This window comes from Podarcis erhardii, assembly GCF_964252035.2.
Source record: "Podarcis erhardii genome assembly, chromosome: 17".
Classification (NCBI taxonomy): Eukaryota; Metazoa; Chordata; class Lepidosauria; order Squamata; family Lacertidae; genus Podarcis; species Podarcis erhardii.
The window spans coordinates 30713202-30737328 of record NC_138515.1 but is presented as its reverse complement, the minus strand read 5'-3'; the positions used below and the strand labels follow the sequence as shown (position 1 = coordinate 30737328).

Below are 24127 nucleotides of genomic sequence, written 5' to 3'. Positions count from 1 at the left end.
CTGCTTTCTTTGCCCTGCAAACTCTATTTATTTACACATTTCCAATTTATTCTGCATATTATAAATTAAAATATCTGATCAATATATTTCCTGCTATACAGAAATATGTACTTGGTGAAAGAGACATAGTCGTTTCTTCAAAGGACACCAATTTGCCCTCTCGTAGAAACTGTTAAGTTGTGCAGTAGATGACAGAAGGATGCACTTTTTCTGTGTCAGAATGTGCACGGATCTGCCCATTTGCTATTGTCTCTCCACTTATACCTTATCTTCCCAGAACTATAAAGCATTTCATTCACTAGGGGTGAATTCAAGTTTACTTGTCATCTTGCAAACATTTTTTTATATATCCACAGTAGACAAATGACGTAAGCAGGGGCCCAGCTGAGCTGGCACTGTGTTTTATCAATTATTGGTGTAGGATCAAGACTCTGCTGCGAATATCAGACCAAGAGGAATGAATTGAAAGAAAAGAACAACTAGAACACCTCAATCCCAGACACATAAATCAGGATTGAGATTTAATTCTCTCTTTCTCTTTCTCTGAAATGCAAAAATCAACAAGATCAACTTTCCTTTGAGCCCCTCATGTATGTACATAAATGTGTATATGAAAAGAGACAGAAAGAGAGAGATTGAACAGATTGCAGCAGGGGGTTTATCTCATGCAAACTGTACCAGCCTGTTTTGTGACTTACTTATTTGGAACTTAGCTGCTAATCATTTTAAGTAATTAGGCAGTAATATTCAAAAATAATACAGGAAGAGTAACTGAAAGGGAAAAATATGCAAAAAATTTACCCGTGCCTGCTCTTTTTATGAACATAATATGTGCCTTGCAGTTGAAGACCAAAGGTATATATCTAGTTCAGCAGTGTTACTGACTGTGGCCAGACAGGTACGATTGTGTTCTCACAAGCAGAGCATGTAGTTAATAGGTTTCCCTTGTTACTGGTCACCAACAGCTGGTGTTCTAAGGTTTACAGCCAAACTCTGTATTTTTCACCCATGTGTTTACAAAAGAGAATTTTGGGAAATAAAAAAAAAGTAAATACATGTACCTGCATTTACTCTCATCCATCCTCTATTACCTTAGCCGCTCTGATGTGCCCAGAGACTAACGTGCATGACACAGCTCTGTATTGAAGTGTGTGTGTGTGTGTGTGTGTGTGTGTGTGTGTGTGTGTGTGTGTGTACATCTATGTTTAAATATCCATATTTAATGCAACCACGTGGGTTTCAGTGCAATAAATAAATTCCTCCCTCCTTTTGCTGTTTTGTTATTCTACATTCCCCCTTCCCTCCTTTCTGCTGTGTTTTCCCCTTCACTACTTAACTTAGACTTAAAGCTTTTTGGGTAGGAACCTGTCTTTTCATGTATGACATTCTACAAAGCAGCCTTCCCCAATCTGGTGGCCTCCAGATAAAGAGAAGGAAGAAAGTTAATAATACTCAGTTCTAGGGTTGCCATATTTCAAACAGGGAAAATCTGGACAGAAAAGTTTTTTAAGGAAAATTGCTGAAAATGACACTGCTGACATGGGTTGCCATACACCCAGATTTTCTTGGACATTAAGTGATTTCCCTCCTAGACACTGCTTCCAAGTGCAATATTCCGAATATGTTCACAAAATCCGGACGTATGGCAACCCTACTCAGTTCTTCAAAGTCTCTGCTATAAAATGACGGAATCAGCAGGTTTGTATTATAATATATAAAAGCTATGTATTACGATACATAACTTTTTCAGTATTCTTCATTAACACTTTCATTTGGGGCAGGTAGCAGAAGTCAAAACGTTAAGTAACTTGCTGGTTATGCATAGAATCAGGATACGTGCCTTGTAACAGTATAACTAGTAGTATGACTATAGCTGATTGCAGAGCTGGGCCGGTGGTTTCTAGCGCACATAAAAGATAAATGTTGTTTTCAGGCAAAAAATAGTTCAGACAGCCCAAACCAACCCAGGAATATTTGGGCTTCTGCCAGCTTTGCCATATTGACATCAATGGGACTAAATTGGTTTAAGTCCATGTACTTTCCCTTAATTGGCCTATAGGCCAAGCTGTTGTTTTACTTCTCAGTTTTAGCCAAACATTTTAAATAAATGACTTTGCAATATGCAAAAATAGTACAGCCTCATTTTAGCCAGACACTTTCTGAACACATAATTTTGCCCACAGTCCTGCAATGATCATAGCAACAGGGCACGTAAATACCAAATAACCAAAGCATATGGAAAGGCAGATAAATTAGGTTATGCTCTATTGTCTCTATATAAGTGCTTGAGATTTCATTCTGTTTAGGAAACAGAAGCCAATATTCTGAATGGCATTAGAATTAAAAGTTGGAGCCAAAGTGAAGCCGCTTGCACTTAACATCTAATGAATTCAATGGGACATAAATCAATTGCAATATCAGGTGACCCACTTATTGAACATTTATCATTATTCGTCTGCACAAAGTTCTTAAGGAGATTAGGTGATATCAGCAATTTATTGGGCATTCATTCTCATTTGCTTGTGGGGAGGTTAAATGATGTTGCATCCAGCAAATTTTATCCCATACTTTCTAGCACAATTTCCCATCACTTTCCTTATTTTAAAAAGGTCAGTCTGGAGGTGAAGCTGGTTTGCCGTGCAAGACCTCCCAATCAACTTTAATTGTACAACCTGAATTTGCCAGTACAGTATGTGATTGAATCTCATCCAATAATAGTGGAAATCTGGAAGTGCTTTAAATTACCCTTTTAATTTCAACAGGACTAACTTTCTTCATATTATTAATATGTGCAAAGCTGTATATTCTCACTGCAAAATATCTGGTGAAAATATGCAATTAGATTAGTAACCAGTCAAAAAGCAGCAATTTTTGTACCCTAACCTTTTAAAAAAACATTTTAAAATCCTATGAGGAAATTACTAAGTAATTAGTGAGTGTTCCAAAGATGCTTGGATATTGAAAAGAACAAATAAAATAATTTTGCAGCTATATATTACATGTCCAGCAATACAAATAGTGTGTTATTGTTAGATAAAGTTAGAGCATTTAAATGAAATTCCATGAAAATTTTCTTTGGGGTTGTTGTTTCTAATACAGAAAAGTATTCCACTTGTGTGAATTTTCTAAATTTAAAATAAATTGTATATTTTTTAAAAAATCCAAATATCCCAATTTAAGCTGTGCTGCTACCCTAAACACGAGACACTTGCCACTAATGGGGCTTGGTTTCTCAGGATTTAACATAATAATTCACAAAGGATGTGATATGCAAGCCATCTATTTCAGGGTAACAAGGTGGACTTAACTAGAACTACTGTGAAGTAAACTGTAGCTCATAGCTGAATTATCTTTCAGTTCTCCTATGAAATATATACTTAACTTTTGATGTGATGAACTACAATTATGCACATTGGGACAGTGATTGCTTCTTGAGAAAAGCAGTAATTGACACACTGTTCATAAGCATGACTGTTCATGCACCAGACAAGTACAAATTACAGAAACTTCATAATACACAATCTAAGATAGCACTTTGTATGCAAGAATCTCTAAAGAATTTTGCAAAATTAATCATCCCTCTGCATAAGATTTAATAGACCCATTGCACAGGTCACTAAACTGGAGGACACTCTTGATTCTACCACACTTGTTTCTATTAGCAGATGCACTACTGATCTACCCAGGTTCACTTTCAATTAATCAATAATAAAGATGGATGGTAAATCTAGCAAAATATGACCACATGGTCCTTGTCCTAGACTAGTTCTTCCTTATTTCCCAGTCTACACTCCAAAGTTATAGACTCACACTTTTTTGCATTAGAACAGTTACGTTCCTAGTTTTCACATAACAAATATTCAAATATTCAAATATTCAAATATTTCTGCCGCTTCTTAGGCGGCAGAAAAATGGAAATTCAAGACAGAGACAATGGATGTTGTGGAGAAAGAAATGTTCGTATTTATTTATTTTGTATATTCATTTTTATCTTGCCTTTCAGAAAATTTCTTACACGGTGCTTCTTCCAGCTATGCTCAATGCACCAAACATTGCATGAGAAACAGATCACAAAATGGTTATGAATGCTTTTTACACATGTGAAGAGCCCTGCAAATAATCAAAATTGACCCATTCCATTTTCAGACAATTGTAAGAACCACTGCCCACATGAATCCCCATTGTACTGCCCAAAAGATCCTTACCTGTTAATGGAGCTAACGCTGGGTACTGTGTCGTTGTCACATACTCGCTCTGCTAAAAGCCTGTCCCTGATCTCCCAGGCAAACATGGTGGGGTTTTGGCGTTTATATTCTGCAATCTTTTCTACTACTTTGGGTGTGGCGACCTTTGGTTTTGACCCCCCAATAACTCCAGGCTTAATGCTTCCAGTCTCATAGTACCTACAACAAAATTTCAGGAAAGAGGGAGAAAAATTAAAATCAATTCAGGAATGCATTTTCAGTGGTCATTCCCATTATATATGCTAATGTAATGGAACCCTAGTAAACTGCAACCCATGTATTTAATTCTCCCACTGAAATCAATAAGACTTAGAAGTGTTTAACGTCACATGCTTTGTGTCCTAATTCTTTTTTAAATTTGCCATTATGGATTGTTTGATATATAACTATAGGTACATGTGTGTTTTCCTTCATGGCCAGAAGGCAATAAAAGTGATGTGATTTTAAAGGGCAAGTGAAAATTGAAAATTAACTGAAAATGTGTGTTATTAATCTGTAATAGCAACAATAATAAAAAGAAATTGGCACTGGAATAATTTTTTTACTTAAATAGGGGTGGGGAGCATTGGTCTCATTTGTAAATTACTATTAAGACTTACCATCTTTTTGCAACTAAGTGGTAAAACAATATCATGGAAAGATAAGTGCAGTCAAAACAATGCACGAATTTCTCTCCTTTTTCTTCATTTCTTCATAATTGTGAAGGGCAAAAATTAAAACACATTTTTCCTAACTGCTATCTTCAGGGTAGGGAGAATTTTTGAACTACTGGCTTTACTGTTAAACTACAATTCTCCTCAGTAACCCATTGCAATTTACTGACGCAAATGAAAGAAGAATCTACCAAGCACTTTTCCTATACAGGCACCAGTAAAATGGACATGGTTACGTTACAGAAAATTTAGGTAATGTGCACCCTTTGGGTCTAATGCTCAGCTACTGTAGACTAAAGACTATCAAGGTCTCTGGACTAACCTTGTTGAGAACAGCCATGATAACAAACCAGCGGTGTCCCAACAGGAGAAGTTCAACACAGAAAACCCAATTATTTGTATATCAACCAAAGCCTCTCTAACTAGCAATATCATAAATCTGTATTATTAATCATTTTTCTATACAAAAGGCTCAGACACACATCATATTAAAATAAGATGAATTTACAATTTTGGGCTGCATTTTGGACCCAGCACTTTGGTCCCATCATATTTTCATTTAACTACGCAATTTCAACTGGGCGTCTTTTTTCTGGGAGCCCTTTGTCAGGGCCTAATATCCTTGTTCACCACACTGGCAAGACACTGAAGTGAGATTAGAACAATTAAAATCAATGAGAGTTTTGCTGTTGATTTCAATAGGATCTGTAGCTCACTTACATCCTGTGTTTATGTTTTCCCATTGGGTTTTTAAAGAAATTGTCTGTTGTACAACTCTTTAGCTGAGAAATACTAGTGAAACAAGACAGTGCTGGCTGGGCCTGATGGGAATTGTAGTTCTGAACATCTGGAAGGCACCAGGATGGGGAAGGCTGGGATACGCTTGATATTAGAGCCTTCTGAAATATTGCACTGAGTCTAATGAAGCTGCTAAGTTTTCATGTACAGTGGTACCTCTGGTTACGAACTTAATTCGTTCTGGAGTACCATTCTTAACCTGAAACCGTTCTTAACCTGAGGTGCCACTTTAGCTAATAGGGCCTCCCACTGCTGCCGCCGCCACGGCACAACGCGATTTCTGAGGCAAAGTTCTTAACCCGAGGTACTACTTCCGGGATAGCGGAGTCTGTAACCCGAAGTGTTTGTAACCCGAGGTACCACTGTATATACAATGAATATCATAAAATAATTGATAGTGTACATTTGTATGACAAAACAATGCATAAGAAATGCCTTCATGGACTCTCCTCTTTTAATCAACCATGCCCGATCTCAACTCAGTTAAGGAAAATAACTTTAATTTAATTTAAATTCTTCTCATCAAAGTCAGTAGAACCGGGCTGATAAAGTACTTAAGAAGAAAGTCGCCACTCATCAGTCACTGTGCTTATGAGGAGTACTTTTTATTTTTACAATGGAAAATAGTTGATTTTCTACATATCTTTTTGCACTCATTGTCCCTCAGTAGCTGATTTAGAAATCATTTTTATTTATTATATATACCTCTCACTTATTATATTTTATCTTACCTTTCACTACTCCATGGAGCTCAAAACAGCATACAGTACACGAAGCCATTTCCCCTTCTATTTTACCCTCACAACAACTCTATGAGGTAGGTGAGGCAGAGAGAGTGATTGGCGCAAGGACACCCAGTCAGCTTTATGGCCAAGCAGGGATTTGAATTCTGATTTTCCCACCCAGAGAATGGTCTGGGAGCTTGCAATAGGCTGAACCATGTGAAGTGAAGTCTAAATTGCTATAAAAAGTATAGCAAGGGCCTGAGGATCAGAAAGAATGGCTTGTCTTAAGTCACCGAGTGAAAGGGCAGTGGTGAGATTTAAACCAGGGACTTGCTCATTAATAGGTCAGCATTCAAGCCATAACCCTGTGCTACCTAATGCTATTACACTATTTAAACTAAGCAGGTTTGGAATAGACCTGATCTGAGAGCACTGTTTTTTATTATTAGGTTAAAATGTCACTAATATTTTAAACATGATAGTATACAGGATTCTGCCTCAGACTGGCTTCTGGGCCTCAAACAGTACAGCAAAACAGGTGAATCTGGTTCTATGGATCGTGAATTACCGGGTGATTAAAACATCATTCTTATTTTCATCTAATGCTAGGGTCAGTAAATTAACAAACTTGTATCAAACCAAATAATGACAAATAATTTCATTTGTGCTGTGAACAACGACCGTAAGACAAACTGCACCCATTCATAACTTAACTTATAGTCTGCGGAGACCAAATGTCCCAGAATGCAATGTCCAGTCTTGGGAAGAATCTAGACCCATATTCAGGATGCTGGCATTGTTATTGGGCTAAAATGCATTGCCTATACAGATCCTATTATATTCACAAGCAGTATCAGTTAAACAATCATAGTTAAGATGGCTCAGCAACAAACTATTAAATATAGAAACAATTTGCTGGTGTTGACATCTTTGAAAGGTTTGCCACTGTTGCTATTTATTTTGTGCCAGTGTTTAACTGTTGTAAATTAAGAAATATTGATTCCTAAATGTAGAATCAAGCATATTTTCTGTGCGTGTTCCATATATATATATATATTCACAGAGAGAGAGAGTGCTCCAATTACAGTGACATTTTACCAACTGTAATTATTAGTTATGAAAATAATGAGCTATGAAATTCCAATTTATTGTTGACAACTTAAATGACAAAGCTCTGGAACTCAATTCTTAGCTCCATAGCAATGCAAATATATCTAGTGACAAATCTATTCAGAAACAGTAAAACTTTTAGATGTTCTTTCTTACTGGTAATGAGTTGCTTGTTTATTAGTTTTATTCATTGGCTAATAGAAATAGTAAGCTAAAAGTTAAACTTTGATGTGACTGCCATCGGGGTGGGATGAAGTAGCAAAGATAAAATGTCACAAATCTGACTGCTGCCGTTGACACTGGTAATTTTAGAAACTGCACTTAAATAACATTCCTGAGACCATACATATTGGCCTGCTCCAGAATCACAAACAAAAATCTGAAATATCTCCAGTTGTGCAATCTTAACACTACCAGTGTCTTTGATAGGCTTTTCACTGAGTTTCCTAACTTGCCTCTTTTAAGAAATATCGACAATATTAGAATGCTTAAGGATCCAGTCCTGAAACTGCTTACTCAAGAGTATTTCCATTAAAGTTAGCAGAGCAGCACCTCTGGCTTGTTTTTTGTCTTTTCACACATGGCAGTATAAAATCAAGACTCCTTCCCTTTAATCCAGTGAACTGACATTTTGTCAAATAGATGTAAGACAGAAAAAATCCAGGTCTACTTGTATCTGCTGACCTTCGCTATATCCCACTATTGACTCTGAGGATTTCACACAGAGAATGGGGCTACTGAAAGGATTCACATGCACAGAACACTATAAAGAATGTTTAATTTTACTGCAGAATTTTTGTATTTTAATATAAATGGGACTGGTTTTGCATCCATGGTCAAAAGTTCCTTTTTATGTAGTGAGATGGAAAGATGACCTTATTTAAAAAAGGAACCATAATTTACCTAATTTACTTGAGAATTTGGCTCTAGTTAGTGTGAAATTGCACAACTTTCTAAAGAAACTGTATTTATGCAGCACTAACTACAAATCTTTACGTCTGCTTATGAATAGCTCTATTTATATAAGTCAATGGAAGTACAGAAGTCCTAGTAGTGAAAATGAAATTTAAGATATTTATATACTGTTGAAAAATCAGTGATAAAAATTTAAGAGTTCTATCTATGCATGGTTACTCAGAAGTAATCCCCACTATGTGCAATGGGACTTCCACAAAAGCATGAATTGGTTTACAGCTGAAATTATTCAAATGCAACCAAAAACCTTTAACTTTTTCTAGGTTAGGCAGGTGAAAAACAAAGATGTGATAGATAACAAAACAACCTATCCAGATTTTATTCAAATTTACTGGGGAATGGGTGGACGGAGAGACAATACAGAATACGGCAGTACCTTAAAGACTAATATATTAGGGTATGTGCTTTGTGTGACTAAAGAAAAGAGCATCATTGTGATGGGAAGCAGAGTAACATGGCACATTAACAAACTCTCCTTTGCAAGAGCCAATCCTTGATTATTGTGATCTTAACCAAGTTACATTAGTTTAATCTGCCTGATTAATTTATTTAAAAAATTGGAGCATTATATCACAGCAAGTTCAAAATCATTGTGTCCACAATCATACTGTTTCTCGGCCTAGGTCAAGTAGTACTTTACATACTGAAACAACAGAAGCTCCCCTTTCTTTCTTTTTTAAGTATTCTGCTGTTGCTACACAGTTAGAGCATCTCCACTGTGAACAGATAGGTTCACGTAATGTTCAGTAATTAAGATTATTAATCATTAAACTGATTTTTATTTATTATATGCAAATTAAATGATTAAATGACTAAAAATGGTTTGCTTTTTAAGCGAGCATTTGTTGATTTCAGGCGGGTTTCAATGTGGCTCAGTTCTGTTGAGTGTGCCTCAACTATTTATTATTTGAATTGCTAATGTTTCTTAGAAACAGAAAGGGTACCTCTCACTAAATAGTAATTTTCCATAATATTGAGATGACTCATAGATTTGCCAGCATATTCAGTAGGAAACATATAATAAATAGTTCCCTAATCAATAACTTCTTAAATATATTCTCAATAATCTATTTCTAAAACATTTCCTAGATTTGGTTGTTAGATAGATATGGATTTCTCTGAAATTCTTGTCATCATTGGGTTAACTCCCAAGAATCTGCCTAGTCACAAACCGAATTGTTTTTTAAAACACATTCCAATAACAAACAGCATGGTATTTTCTCTTTTAGAATCAATGAGATTCACTTATCTCCTTTTACCTGCCAAGAATTTTGCTGACACAGCCATGGCTGACCCGTAGTTGCCTGGAAATGTCGCAGGGTCTGACACCTTGATGGGCAAGTTCCACAATCCTTTGGCGGACTACGTCAGGGAGTGGTCGACCATTCACAAAAACACCCCCTAACTGATTCACTCCTCCATGTCCTGAAACATATGGGAGGAAACAAAAACAAAAACAAAAACAAGCAGAGAAAAAAATACATCTTTGTGACTGTTTAGAAGATGCTTACATAAGGCCTGTTTCAGCTATAGATTCCCATCTACCATCAAGCACTGGGCAAATTCTTAAACAAGAGTTTCAGTTTCAGTTCACCATTTCTGAAATGATGGCTATGGTTTATTTGCTGAGAGGAGGAGGAACAATGTTATTTACTGAGACCTAATTTGACATTGATAGCAATTTTACACTTGTGTAACTCTAATTACTTCAATAATTACCCAGGATTATGTGGCATGAGAATCAGGCCTCTGATTTGCAAAACCATCTCTCAAAAGTTATTTTTAGGCCAATGCCTGGAATCATCAGGCAATGTAAAATCACTCATGATGCCTAACTGATAGGGTGGATATAAAGGCTGAAAATCCTTAGCACACTCACTTTTAAGTACCATTAAGCTCAATGAGACCTACTTTCCAGTAAACGTGCTTAGGATCAGGGATCCTATCTCACTTGGTTAGAAAAGAAGGCCCAAATATTTTCCCATAAGGGGAAAATATGGGCAAATTTAGCAAAATTTATTCAAAGATGAAATTTGCCTAGCATTCACTTTTACTTTGAAAACCACAGTTTAATTATGTATGTCCTCAAGATATATATATATATGTATGTATGTATGTATGTATGTATGTATGTATGTATAGTCAATAACTTCTAGCTGATAGAATGTAGAAGAGCCTCTATAAATATTAGGAGCCTACAGAGCGTGGCTCAGACAAACTAAATAGATGGCTCTTTCTCTGTGTGTATTTTCACTACTCTCCTTTAGCAAGGTGAAACATCTATCTGTTGTGAAATGGTTCTCAACTAGATGAATAGCAGCTAACTGGGTAAAATCAATGAGCGCGAAATATAATGACATGTAGCTAACTGAGAAAATATAATTAACTCCCAAATTGTTAATCATGCAAACTACTTATAATAGAGAAATTGCAATGTTGAAAACAAATAATTGCAATAACCAGCATCATTGGCAACAACTGAGCAAAAGTAATAAGCTAATCTCTCTATTTACAGAGGACTTGAACTGTTCAGAATCAGTTGACAAGGCAAACCGTTTCTGTATTAAACAAACCAGTTACATATATAAAACACTTATTTTAAACCCAATAATTTCCCAATTCATAAATTGCTGCCAAACTTTGGAGCATGTCAGAACATATGAAAAATCCACAATAACTACTTGATTATTAAAGTAATTTGTGTCAACCAAGCACAGACTCTTACTGTAGCTACTCATTTTAAAAACTGAATATTTTATTTTTCAGCTGACTAGTTATGGCCAAATATGTTCTGCCCTTAAAATGAAGTTTGGTGAGTCCACTTTTTGCTTTCTTTGTTTTATTGGTGCCTTCATTTTGAGCTACTGTCTGGACCAGGAAGGAAGGAAGGAGCTTAAAAATAAATTAATTAAAGGGTTCAGCTGTTGAAAGAACATGGTTTTCAGTCATTATTTTTACCCCAGTGAATGTGCTTTAACAATATTAAACATTATTTAATAGAAATATTGTTCACTATGCTGGCTGCATAAGAATCCTCAAAGATTACAAATTGCAAAGTCAAAATTAGGCAAAGGGACTGTGGTCTTGGTTAGCTATACATTTGCATGCAATCTCTATTGATTTAAAATCCTGGTTAATATTGCAGCAACCAGGAAAGGGGTCGGATTTATCAGTTAACTTAGACAGCCGTATATCCCTGCTCTTAGAAGTTATGTAGTGTAGAGTAGTTCCAGCTTCCCAGCTGAAACAGATAAGAATGCTGAAAGCAAATGAAACCCAGCTGAACTTAACAAACTTGGGAGTACCTGGGCTAGTTAGGTAAGGGCAAAGAATGAAGCACTGTAGCCTCCCAAGTGAACAAAGTTGCAACCAGGTGACTACTGTTACTGTAATATCCAAATACAAGGATGATTTATGAGAGGAAAAGAAGGCAGAGACAGAAAAAGAGTGGGGATAACAGAGGGGAGAATTCCCTCGCATCCTAGTGTATAAAGGTTCACTAAGAAGGCTATGGAACATTTTAATTCTAATAATCAAGGCTCCTGGATGTTTGAAGGTTTAAGCAGACCAACAGTGCACACGATTGGAGCAAAATCAAACAACTGATATTCCACCTTTGTAAAAGGTTTGCAGGGGTGAGGTAGTTATCACATTTCCTGAATTACAGACCCTGAGTGTATATAATGCTTGGTCCTTATGGAGGGTGGGGTGGGTTAAGGAAATAAACTAAGGAGCTCAATGCTAATGGATAGTAAAAATGAGTTAGGAAGTTTAAACAAGTGGATGTTTTAGGAAAACTAACAGACAAAGACACACACACATACATACATACATACAGTAGACACAGACAGGGGTACATGATATTCTGCTTCCAAAAATATTACCTTCTTCCCCACCCACAATGGCCAATTTCAAACCTAAAGCCTTCTGGTTTTCATCCAGTATAAAATGAATGGGAGTAAGAAGGCAGTCAGAGTTTCCATTCCAAAGCTATATGGACTGGGGAGAATGCCAGGAAAAGGATCCTTTCCTACCCAAGGCCTGGATGGGTTGTTTGCTGTTAATCCTGACCGACCTGCACTCTCTTCCTTGGTGGGCTGGATCTGCAATTGTCCCGTGACATCGAAGTGCAAGCTGGGCTAAGGAAACGACGCACAAGTCATTCCTGAGTCTCTTGCTGGCAGTTAAAGGGGACTACGGATTTATGTCGGTCATCTTACTAGCTGGGGAAAATTTATGGGACAGAAAGGGAATAACTAGTTTAAATGAAAAGAAAACGATCCATCCGTGGGGAAGCTGCAGCGTGTGCCTTCCTTATTATCAGGCAGAAATTCTCTATTATCAGATAGAAGTTATCGGTGTTTACTTTAATTTACTTAAATTTAATTTAATTTACTTAAATAATAAAAAAGCATTAATTCAGAAAGGGAAAGCGAGCTGATGAGACCTTCGTTGCTTCAAGGCAAGCACATTAAAACACTCGATACAGAAAGATCAGATAGTTCTTTCTCAGAATGCAAGTTAGCTCAGCTCTTATAAGATATTGTTCGTTGTTCTGCCCAGTATAAGATTCCTTGTCTTCTTGGGATAATTGGTCTGCCCAGGAGAAATCAGGTTGCAGATATTTAGTAAGGCTGGACCGACAAATGTCGACTATAGAATTAGCTACTCGAAAAACTTCCACAAGGAAGCTGGGTGCGTCTGTGTGTGTATGAGAGTGTGTGATGCTATGTGCCGGTGTCGCAAGTTCGGCATGAATCTTTCTCATTTTCTGCCCATGTGCTTGCCGGTGATCAGTATTAGATATCTGCATACAAAACAGGCTGAATTAAGTATGTGTACCCATGGCTAAATGTATTGCTATATAGCTGTGCCTGTGTGTTAGGCAGCTGTTTTTATTTATTTAACTGATCATATTTTTATTCCATGCTTCCTTCAGGGACGATAGATAGATAGATGATAGATAGATAGATAGATAGATAGATAGATAGATAGATAGATAGGTAGATAGAGATAGATTCCTAAACCGCCAAGAAAAGTAGGGGGGGGCAAATCTATACATATGCATACAATGAGTCAGTCCGCCTGTTTGGATACAAAGTTTTACAAGACTGATGAATCGCCAACGCTGGTTCCTGACTAAAGTGTGGCATGACAGATAACAGGTTATGTGGGGCGAGGGGGTGCAAGCACGCGCATCCAATGGGCGAAAACTCATTAGCAATCAATAAACAAACATCTAATACACTATCTATTTCAGTTTCACTGTCACTTGGTTGTGTTTTTTTTAAGGAACCGGTAAGATCACTCATACAGGCCTAGATGGGGCGCTTTGAAATTCATGTTTTTTTTCTCTTTGGCTATTGCACATGATTTTATTTTGGCACGTCCAAGACTTAACTGTCTCCGGCATTATCTGGTCCAGTTGGTTATCTGGTCCATTGAAGGGGGGGGTTCATTTTGATCATATGCAGAGCCTGATTTGTAGTCCATCCTCAAAAGTATCCGTTATGTTGTTCAACTATTAGCTACACACACACAATAATTGCTTTAATTCCGAATAATTTATTCTCTTAATTTTCATTTTCTCAACGCACTCCAGCCTTCCTGGAGTGCGTTAGAGAGCAAGGCTTATTATATATTGCAGATGGGGTGGCAAATATTGGTGCAACTGAGATTTTTGGCTTGGGGGCTCTCCATAATTTGAACGAGCCATCACAGAGGACGTCAGTTGAAAGATCAACACCCCCAGATGCCCTTTCTTCCGTCTGCAAAACCTGACTATGTTTCAGTGTGCCTTTACACGTAAACTAACTGTTGGCGTCGGCAGCGAATGACGGGATAGTGAGTTAAAAGAGAAAAAAACTTTATATGGAAGGAAGCGGCAGCCAAGAGAAGAAGAAATAGTTTTCTTCATATATGAAGCTCGGAGATATTGTCCAGTTTTAATCTCCTCGTTAACCAGAAGTAACTGAAAGGTCTCTTCCCCCAAGCCTGCCCAGCTCTATCATGCTAATTGAAAAGTCAGGTCAGCTCAAGCTAAGGCATCGAGTATGCGAAACGTGCGATTTAAAACTCCGACTATCAACTAGTTACATCTGTGTAGAAAATATGCAGAGTGAATTATGGGTGAGGATGCGAACTACCATGAAGGAACAGAGAGGGGGAGTCGGAGAAACGACAAGGTCGTATGCAGGCAGGCAGGCAGGCAGGCAGGCAGGCTCACTCCTCCCTGGTTGTCTGTCCACCTACAAAGGTCTGGTCCCTCCCCCCAGATGCTGCTACAATGTAGCACGGGGCGTGAAGGTTTTCTCCTGCCTGTGTGTTTTGACCCTGGTGATGGTTAACGTGAGAAAACGTGTGTTTCCTCCCACCCACCCGGGACCAAAACATACATCGAGGCTAATATAAAGACCTCCACTAGCAGCCATCCGATTTGTCCGGAGGGGATTTTGGTGCCTTTTTTGCGCACGGCTTTCGAGCCGTTTCCGTGTTTATATTTCCAGGCAGTTCCCTCATTGGGGAGAATGCTAATCTAGCGCCCAGTGCTGCCATGGTTCGAAGCGAATCTAAAACAGATTCCTGGGAAACAGATTCTTCTAGTACTACGGATTTCTTTATAATCAAAGGCTGCGTCTGGTTTAGAAGGCGATTCTTCTGGATGGGCAGGGGAGGGAACTGCGAGGGCTCTTTTCCCTTCTGCGCATTTGAACCGAAGTTTCGGCGCCTCTTGCAGAACAAAATACGTTTCCTGGCAGAAAGGAGCGCGCTGGTGTTAATGTCCAGTAAAGAGATCAGTCACATTTCCTACCCGCTACTTTGGGAAAGGAGAGCAACAACTGGCTTCTTTTTGACGGCGCAGCTTTAAAATAACAAGATCGTGAAGGGACTGGGGTGGTGGGGAAGTATAAGATGCTGGGTGAGGGTCCTATCCCCCGCCCCCTCCACTCTCTCTTTTCCGCGTTTGTTTTCCTTCTTAAATTCCTGAAGAAGTTATCGATTTATCATTATTTAGGTTAATGGAGGAAACCCCTAGTCCCCTGGTAGCTTCCACGCATATGCGCGCGCGCTCTCTCTCTCTCTTCAAATTAGCACAAAGGCAACTCCAGGAGAGAGGGGGGAAGAGGGGGGGGAGAAAAGAGAAGACCCCTTTTGATGTTCGTATTTTAAAGCCTCTCTCCTCCGATGAAGGACTGAGCGGGCGCGCATCAGTAGCCTTAACCTCTCCAGACAATTTCAGCTCTGGAGGTTGTGTTCCTCTACCACTTCTCTCTGTAGGTGACGGCTCTTGTATACTTTCCAAGCGAATCTGCAGCCTGCCTGCCCTGCGTTGTGCTTTCTGCATGCATCCAATGATCTAGTATGAAATTGTTTTATTGGGGAGGGAATGGATGAATAGATAGATAGATCACATCCATCTCGCCGCCGGATGGATGGATGGATGAATAGATAGATAGATCACATGGATTCCCCCCCCCTTTTTTTTTCTAGAAAAGAAAATCCGTCTTGGCTAAAAGGCCCTTGTGCGTAAGGGAAATGCGATTAGTTCTACCCTATATTTCCTTGAAATCTCTGGATCTAATCCGGCGTTTAACTCACCATGAGAGAAGATGTCATTTCACATAACATTGTGTTAATGGATAAATCTCCTCTAGCCCTCTCAAGCACAACAAATCTCAAGCAAACACATTACACACGACCTGCTAACTTAAACAGCCAACTTCCAATATTTAAGGCCTTTTTAAACATCCTGTCTTATTCAGTCGTCACATATTTGCCTTTGAAAAATAATTTTCAGGGGAGAACGAATCCTTATACTGCATTTTAAAACTGCTGGTCATTTTTATTTCTAAAACTTGTGTTAAGAAAACATTGCCAACAATATACTACAGACAAAACTTTTTTTATTTTGGGGTGGGGGCGTGTGACTCTTAAATCCAAGTTTGTAATTTATATACGGAAGGAGTTTTTATTTAGAAAGGCGTTAAAATAATCTGGTGTCACTGTCGTTTTAATTCTATTTTCTTCTTAGGCGTTTTCTCCCTCCCATGCATAACTGCAGAATAAACAGGAAAGGGGGAAGTCAAGTAGGGCTACCCTGAACTTTGAAAAAGACACACAAAGACAGAGAGAAAGTAAGACACACAAAAACAGAAGTGGATGGAGGAAAGGGGGGAAACATAGTTTAAAAATAATAATAATGAAAACCCTGCTTGTGGAAGGTTCCTATAGGTTAAAAAAAATACTGTAAGGATACAATCCTATGCACGCTTACCTAAAAGTAAGCCCTACGGAACTCAGTGAGGCTTATTTCTGAGTAGACATGCATAGGAACACCCTGATGAGTAGATTCGTTATGCAAAAGTAAGCAGTTTTGAAATCAATGCAATCTACCTGCGAGTAAATGCATTTAGGATAGATAGGGATGCCTGTTATATTAGAAGCTGCTATTTTGCTCAAGCTCTGGCTTTCGTTTCCTGGTCTAACAGCACTTAATCTGCGTTGGAGACAAAGGCAAGGCTACTCTCTCCTGAGTTGTTTTTATTATTATTATTATTATTATTATTATTATTATTATTATTATTATTATTATTGAAAAGTGGTGGTGATTATAATTATGGTGACGATGCTTTAACAGAACACAACCCAGTCGAAGAGAACCTGTTCTTAAGTTCCCCAGCGCTGGAAGGAGGAGTTAAAGCACATGCTTCAAACCCTCCCACTGAAATCACTTGGACTTCGAAAATGTTTCGCTCTGGCTGGATCGTGTCCTAAAGCAAAAGGGAGAACGCTTTCCATTCACTCCCTACATACTGTGGCCCAAGACGTGTGTTCGTGCATAGAGAGGAGGATGTCCGTGTGGCTCTTTTGTTTTGCTTTGCTTTAACTCCTCTGAAACCACAAAGGGAACAAACCGGACAGAGGAGGCGGCGAGCCGGGCAAGCGCCCTCCTGCTCTGTCCCCGTCCGCTCCCGGCTGCCAAGAGCAGGTCAAATACCGTCGCCGTGCCTCCCTCGCAATGCCCCAAGGCATCCCCGGCCCCGCAGCCCCTTCCTCCTTCCCTCCCTCCCTCCCACACCTCCCAGTTCAGCCAAGAAGCTCGGGGCAGCCGCTTCGGGGAGCGGGGCGAAGGCACGGCACCAGCCCCATCTTTCTACGCCAGAGAAAGAGCGAGAGACCGCGAGGAAGGGAACCAGCCGCCTCTACTTACTATGCATCGCTGCAAACGGGTCGTGCTTACAGTGTATTTCCATCTGGGCAGCCGATCCACGGAGCTCGAGGCTTTTGTTTTGTTTTGTTTTCAGGTCACCTTAAGCTCAACTCCCTGGGATCCCTTTTTTGTTTTGTTTTGTCTGGGGCTAGTTAGTTGGTTTGTTTGTTTTCGAGTGGAAAGGTCAAGCAGAGGGTCGCTGGCAGCGAGGTCGTTCGGCTACAAATTGGAAACAAAAACACACCGCGCGACTTCCCCCGGGCCAGAAGATCCCCCTCGGAGCCCGGAGCCCGAGAAGCCCGGCAATCCTCGCGGCAGTTATTCCTCGGCAGCGGAAGGGGCTTGGGGGGGGGCTCGCCGGGCGCTCCCGAGTCGCCCTTCCCCCCTCCGCCCCCCGCCTCCCCCTGGCCAGGCTCGGCCGAGGCTCCGGCTTGCGCGGCGGCGGCGGCGGAGGCGGAAGCCTTATTTCTCCCACCTCCAGGAGGAAAAAGCCATCAATCCCGTCCGGTGATTCAGAAGAAAAAAAGAAAGGGGGGGGGGGAATGAAGATGAAGAGGAGCTGGGGGGGGGAGAGAGAGTCTCCCCACAGGCAGCGCTTCTTCAAGTCCGAGGTCGTCCAAGGCGGAGGCAGAGAGGCGGGCAGGGACGGGTCAGGCTGCCCAGCTCCAGCGGGGCTACTTTTCAGCGGGCATCTCCTTTCTTTTCCACCTCCGCGACGGAGGCAAGGGCTACCTCAGGGGGCGGGAAGTGGCCCGGGTCAGTCTTTTGTCTGAGGCGAGGGGGCGCGGGGGGGGGGCGAGCGGGTCCCGCTCCGTCGTCGTCGTCGTCGTCCTCCTCCTCCGTCTCCTCAGCCGGCAAGCCAAGCTCCGGCCACGGCTTCCTTCCCCGAGAGGGCGCGAGGGAGGGCTACGGACAGGTGTCTCGCTCGGCGGGCGTCCCAAGTCCTGAGGAGAACCGCGCGGCGTCGAGCGGCGGAGGAAAGAAGTCCCTTCTCCGCGCTTCTCCTCTCGTTTCCTCAGCCGGGCAGGCGCGAGCCACGACCTCCGTCCGCCGGGCGCCCTCACAGCCCCCGAAGTTGGCGGGAAGTTGGGCTTGGAGAGGCGCCAGAGGAGGTGAGGAGAAAGCGGCAGCGGCGGCGGCGGCGGCGGGAGCCTGCCAGCGGCATCCCCGCCGCGCGACGAGGAGAGGGAGCGCGAGAGAGAGAGAGAGAGAGAGAGAGAGAAGGCGGGAGGGAGCGAGGGAGGCGGCGTTTTGCTCGCGGCGCGCTTGGCCACCTCACGCGCCCACTTCCGCGCGCGCTTAAAGTTTGCCGCGCTCCTGGGGCGCCCGGCGTCGCGGCTCTCCCATGGCCAAGCGCGCGCGTGCGCTCTCCCGCCTCAGGCTGCGGAGGGAGCTTCCCTCTCTCTCTCTTTCGCGAAGGGAGCCGGCTCTAGTGGCGCGCCTGTGTGCGCGCGTGTGTCTCCACCTGGCCAGCTCTCGCGGGAGGGTCCCCTCACCCACCCACTCCGCGCGCGCGCACTCGCGCTCCCTCTCTCTCTCTCCCTCCCACACACACACCTGGGCGCTCAAGCTCCAGGCGCCTCAGGAAATCTCTCCTCGCTCGCTCCTCGGCCGGCCGTCGCAGTCCTGCGGCTCTCGGGCTGGCTCTCCCTCAGCGGAGAAGCGCGCTTCTCGGCCGAAGCAGCTTTCAGGACCCAGTTTCGTGTGGACAGCGGCGGCGGGGGGCTGCAGCCTCTGCTGGGAGCCCGAGGCGGGGGGGGGAGGGGGAGGGAAGGAGGCGAGGGAGGCCAAGCGCTGCCGGCCGCTGCCGCCGGCCCGGCCCGTCACTCAGCTCGCCCAGCGCCAATCAGAAAAGTAAAGTTACGGCCCTGCGCGCATTGGCTGCGGGGCTTGGGAGCTCCGAGGGGAGGGGGGCGAAGCGGAGGCGGGGCGGCGGGGGAGGAGGCGCCTGATTAGCCAGCGGCGGAGCAATCAGCGAGGGCGGCGGGCGGAGCCCCGCGGGGGAGGCGGATTCATTGACAAACTGGAGGGGATGGCGGGCTGGGTCTGGGGGTGTGTGTGTGTTTGCCCCGAGCGACTGGGGGTCTGTAAGAAGCAAGAGGGCTGATGAAGGCAACTGCGGGGGGGGGGATAGTGCCGGGGTGCGTGTATCAATCAGCAAAGCCCCTCATAGCCGGACTATATGCAGAAGTCCTGCCCTCAGTGAGGGCTTACGCTCAAGTAAACGCCTTTTAGATTGCAGCCCGTGGACCCCGACCCTCGGAAGTAAATCCCGCAGAATACAAGGGATCCCGTGAAACCCAAAGCAGTGCATATAAGATTGTTGCTCCCTCGGCTGTCGCGAGGCCGGGATCGCAAACACACACACACACACACACACACACACACACGAGCTTTTGTTTCGTTCTCCTTTTCTCCAGCAAAAGTGAAATCTCTAGCAAAATGCCGGAGCCGTCACACGCGCGGAAGCCGAGAGTGGGGTCAATGCGGGCTTTGATGTGTTTCTGAGCTGGGCGGGAGTTGAACTTGGGGTTGCGAAGGGTCTCGACGGGCCTGATCAAAACACAATACGGGAGAGGTGGGAGAGAAAGGGAGGGGGCCCTGCTCATTAAGGCTAGGCAGTGGGCCTGTGCATTTCATTTGTCCCTTTCCTTCCTGTCCCCATTATTCAAGGCTTGTCCTTTTTGTGCGGGAGAAGAAACCTTCCGCCCCGGCTCCCCAACATTGAAAGCTTCCGTTTCCTGGTTCAGTTGTGGAAATGTGTGATTTTGTGTATGTGTGAGAGAGAGAGAGAGAAGCCCATCTAAAAATGTTTGCTTACATTTGTAAGCCTCTGAAATGTTTGTTTCCCCCCTTGCTAGCTGCCACGTCGAGCCATTATTTTCAGGAGGTGAATGAAGTTTGGCTATCGCAGATTAATCACCGCAGACGGGGCTTCACTTTCCGCCCCGCGTCAGGATGCTTCTCTACGTTCAGACGTCACTCATCAGGTGTCGTCATGTAGGAAGCTGAGGCGCGCTGCATGTGTGAACCAGGCCTTACAAAATGTCCCTGTACTTCCTCCTGCCCTGGCATTTGTGTATAAGAATGTGTTCTGACTGAAAGTATTGCCTGTGTACGAACGTGTGTCTATGCCTGCAATCCTGTGCGCAAGGTGTGAGACTTGCAGGATTGCGTTGCGTGTAGTTGAACCCGCGCGAGAGAGCTAAATATATAATCCGTTTTGACACGTGTGTGTGTGTGTGTGAGAGAGAGAGTGAGAGAGAGAGCGAGAGAGAGAGAGAGCGCGAATGAGCTATAGGAGCCAATTCCTAGGGGCTGAGAGGTCTTCGCCCCCCCCCACACACCCATAAAATATTTGAGGGGGCAGGGACGGGTCCCTCCCAGGTTGATGGGCATTGCCATTCAAATAGTGTGCGTGCATATGATCGATTATGCGAGGCGGGGCTTACCCCCCCCCCGTTTTATTCAAGTAGGTACCCCTGGAATAAGAGCACACTTACATGTGTGTTGGAGAATGAAATGTGTTTTGTGTCGCCCCTTTCTTTGAGCTGGGAGATGGAGAGCATCAGCCAAGCATCTGCAAGCCTCTCTCAGCTCCAGCCTTGTGTTCCTTCGGTCCCCATAGAGGGAGCCTCCAGAACGTCCTCCCCAGGCGCGGAGAATGGAGCGGGGTGTGTGGGGAGGAGCTGGGACACTGGTGCTCGGGGAAAGGAACTTGTTTCCTTTCATCAGAGGTTAGGAAAGTTCGCTCCCTTTTGAGGGAGGGTCTTGGGTTCGCCTGGAGACGCCGCTGCCCGCCGGTAATTCCAAGCGCGTCTCCTTCCGTCTCACCACCTGCCAAGTCCGACCTCATCGATTTTGCCATTGAACTCCCATCAACAGCCGGGGAAACCCGTCTCGGAAGAGGCCTCAGGGCTGCCCTAGCCACTGACGCGGGCGGTTGAGGCGGAGGACGCGATCCACTCGTGCCCTGCGCTCAACGAAAGGCCTCCACTAGTCGCCCAGTCCTGAACTTGTTCCCTCTCCAGTAGCAAGTGACTCCCACTTGCCACGGTAGGCACTTTAGTAAAACCCTCTTAAGACGGGTGTGTGAACATTTTAAGTCTGGTTTTTTAAAAAAAAAAACAAAACCCTATTGCGATTGTTTTTAAAACTGTAGCTACACACAGAGAGATAAATATATAAAATCAGAGTGCTCCTTTTTATAAAGCGGGCTTCAAAATGAGAGAAGCGAGATAAGGATCATTAAATATAGGGAGCAACCGCTCGTTCGCTCGTCTCTTTGGCTTTAGAAATAGCACACGACTCGCCGCCCTAAAATGACTCGATACGGTCTCTTTTCGCCTGCTTTATTCAGAATTCATGAAATGTACAGTTATTACCGGATATGGTTTCATATGCATGGCAGAACTAAGTAACTATGCTCTTTGTCATTGTACTTTGTGGGGAAAATAACAAAATAAAAACGCGAGGACTGGATCCCCGTGCATTGTCGGTAATATTTTGAAAATATTCCTATGTGCATAGAAATACAGGCGCGCGCCTCTGAAGCGGGGAACAACGCACAGCCCTGTTAAGGTATATTGTTAAGGGGTTAAGACTTACTGAAACCCCAAATAAGAAATAAAATGAATTCCTTCTGCATGAACATCGTTAGGATCCGAATGCACCGCCGAAGTTCCACAGAAATTAATGAATGAGACTTGCTTCCAAGTGCAAGGGTTTCGCAGTAAGCTACAGGCAAATGGGGACAGTACCTGATTTTATGCCTGGATATGTGTGAACACACATTCAGACCCACATTTGTTCTGCTGTCCTGTATTTACTGTAATATAATAGGCATAACAGTGTCTGCACCTAAAACATTGTGGTACACGTGATGGAAAACACACAGAGCAATATTGGTCATATGACTCAAGGTGTCATATGACGTGCTTGCGCCTATACAACCTTCATGGCCTTCTATATGTGAATATGCTTATGTCTTGTATAACTGCCATTTTATATTTCCCCTGTTTTCACATAGTATACACACGTACACGCTCAAGATAGCATAGCATTACCACTGAGTTGTAATATAAGTTTTTGTATTAATGGGCGTTTGCACCTAATTAAAGCATCGTAAATGCACACTTAGCAGTGTACTGCGTTTAGTTGAATACATCGTTGCACTCGTTTCTGCTACAGGAGCACAGGTGAATATTTGCGGCCGCAGGCACAGTCACTCCCAGATTGCACGCCAAAAAACCAGTAAGTATCGTTTTACGTCGATACGACCCATCCTTGGAATCAGAAGAAAAACCCCCAATTGACTCTAACAGAGCTGGATCTGAATGCCTCTTGCTCAGTCATGTCATGTCTGGGAGTTTCTTTAAAAATAAAAATAAAAACTCACACCGTCCTCCCAGGATGCCTTTCTTTCTACAGCTGCAGTTAATAGTGTGGTGATTTCGAAAGGGTCCCTTCAGCAAAGAAACAGGCCACATTTCTGTGTCTGTCTGAACAAAGAGTTGTTACCAAAGGGTACAATTCACAGTATGTCTTGACACACAAAAATGTAACGCACACACCTAGCAAAGACGCAAGCAAAAAGGATCACTGAGAAACCCTGTGTGGAATGTGGACAGCAAGGCCCCCAAATTGTGCGCACGTTTCCCCACCATGAAGAGGTGCTCCTCCATCTATAGGTTGGCCTATTGAACATGGCGCTCTTGATATCTCGGGTTGCTGTGACTGAGCAGTGTTGTGTGCGAGGAGGCCTGAGGACAAACCTTTTTGTGCGCAGCGACATGAGAAGCTATTAAAGCTTTTGGTCCTTTTTCTCAAGCAGATCTCAAGCGCGGAGAGCTCCAAACTTAGCGAAAAGCGGCAGCAAAGGTTACGAGGCTTTGGCAGAAAGGGACATTTCCAGCAAAGATGCTGCTGCTTCTCCGCCGGCCGGCCCATCCAATGCAAGGATGGAAAAAACAGCCCCATTTTCCCAGTTATCGAGGATGAGCGCGAGAACCTTGCGCGTCCCACCACTATGAGTCCGCCTGGCAAGGATCTAGGGGTGTTGTTTGTGAGGCGGTGGGGAAATTCACTCCTAACGCGAGGCCTTCGAAAGTAGGCCCTGTCCCCCCCTCTCTTTCCAGAGTACTTCCAGAATTAATCGCCCCAAGGTGCGCGCAAAGATCGATAGCTGAGGGAGGTCGAGGGCGCACCAAGCTGCGATCCTAATCGTCCTGATCGGGAAGCGAATTTCGCAGAAATCGTAAGAGGCGAGTCGCCCCGGGAAGACGCTGAAGTGCCGACGAATTAGAGCCCAGAGGGAGAAGGGTAGGGGGACGAAAGAGGGCGGTGTCAGAAGCCAAAGTTGGCTTATCTGAAGGACAGAACTTCCTCTTGCGAGGCGTCACAAGTGTGGCT

At 43.1% G+C, this 24127-nt stretch overlaps 1 protein-coding gene across 3 annotated transcripts in view; it reads right to left on the bottom strand.

Moving 5' to 3' along the window:
- Positions 1-24127, bottom strand: part of PAX5 (paired box 5) — a 220275-nt gene that overhangs the window by 182433 nt on the left and 13715 nt on the right. For 2 of the 3 annotated variants that reach the window (XM_081845382.1, XM_081845384.1), the window contains exons 2-3: positions 9765-9930; positions 4206-4403 (exon numbers count right to left, since the gene is read on the bottom strand). In XM_081845382.1, coding sequence (XP_081701508.1) covers positions 4206-4403; positions 9765-9930 — 364 coding nt within the window. Of the gene's footprint in view, positions 1-4205; positions 4404-9764; positions 9931-17716; positions 17739-24127 lie in introns of those variants that run through there. The other variant, XM_081845383.1, reaches the window with a different exon arrangement.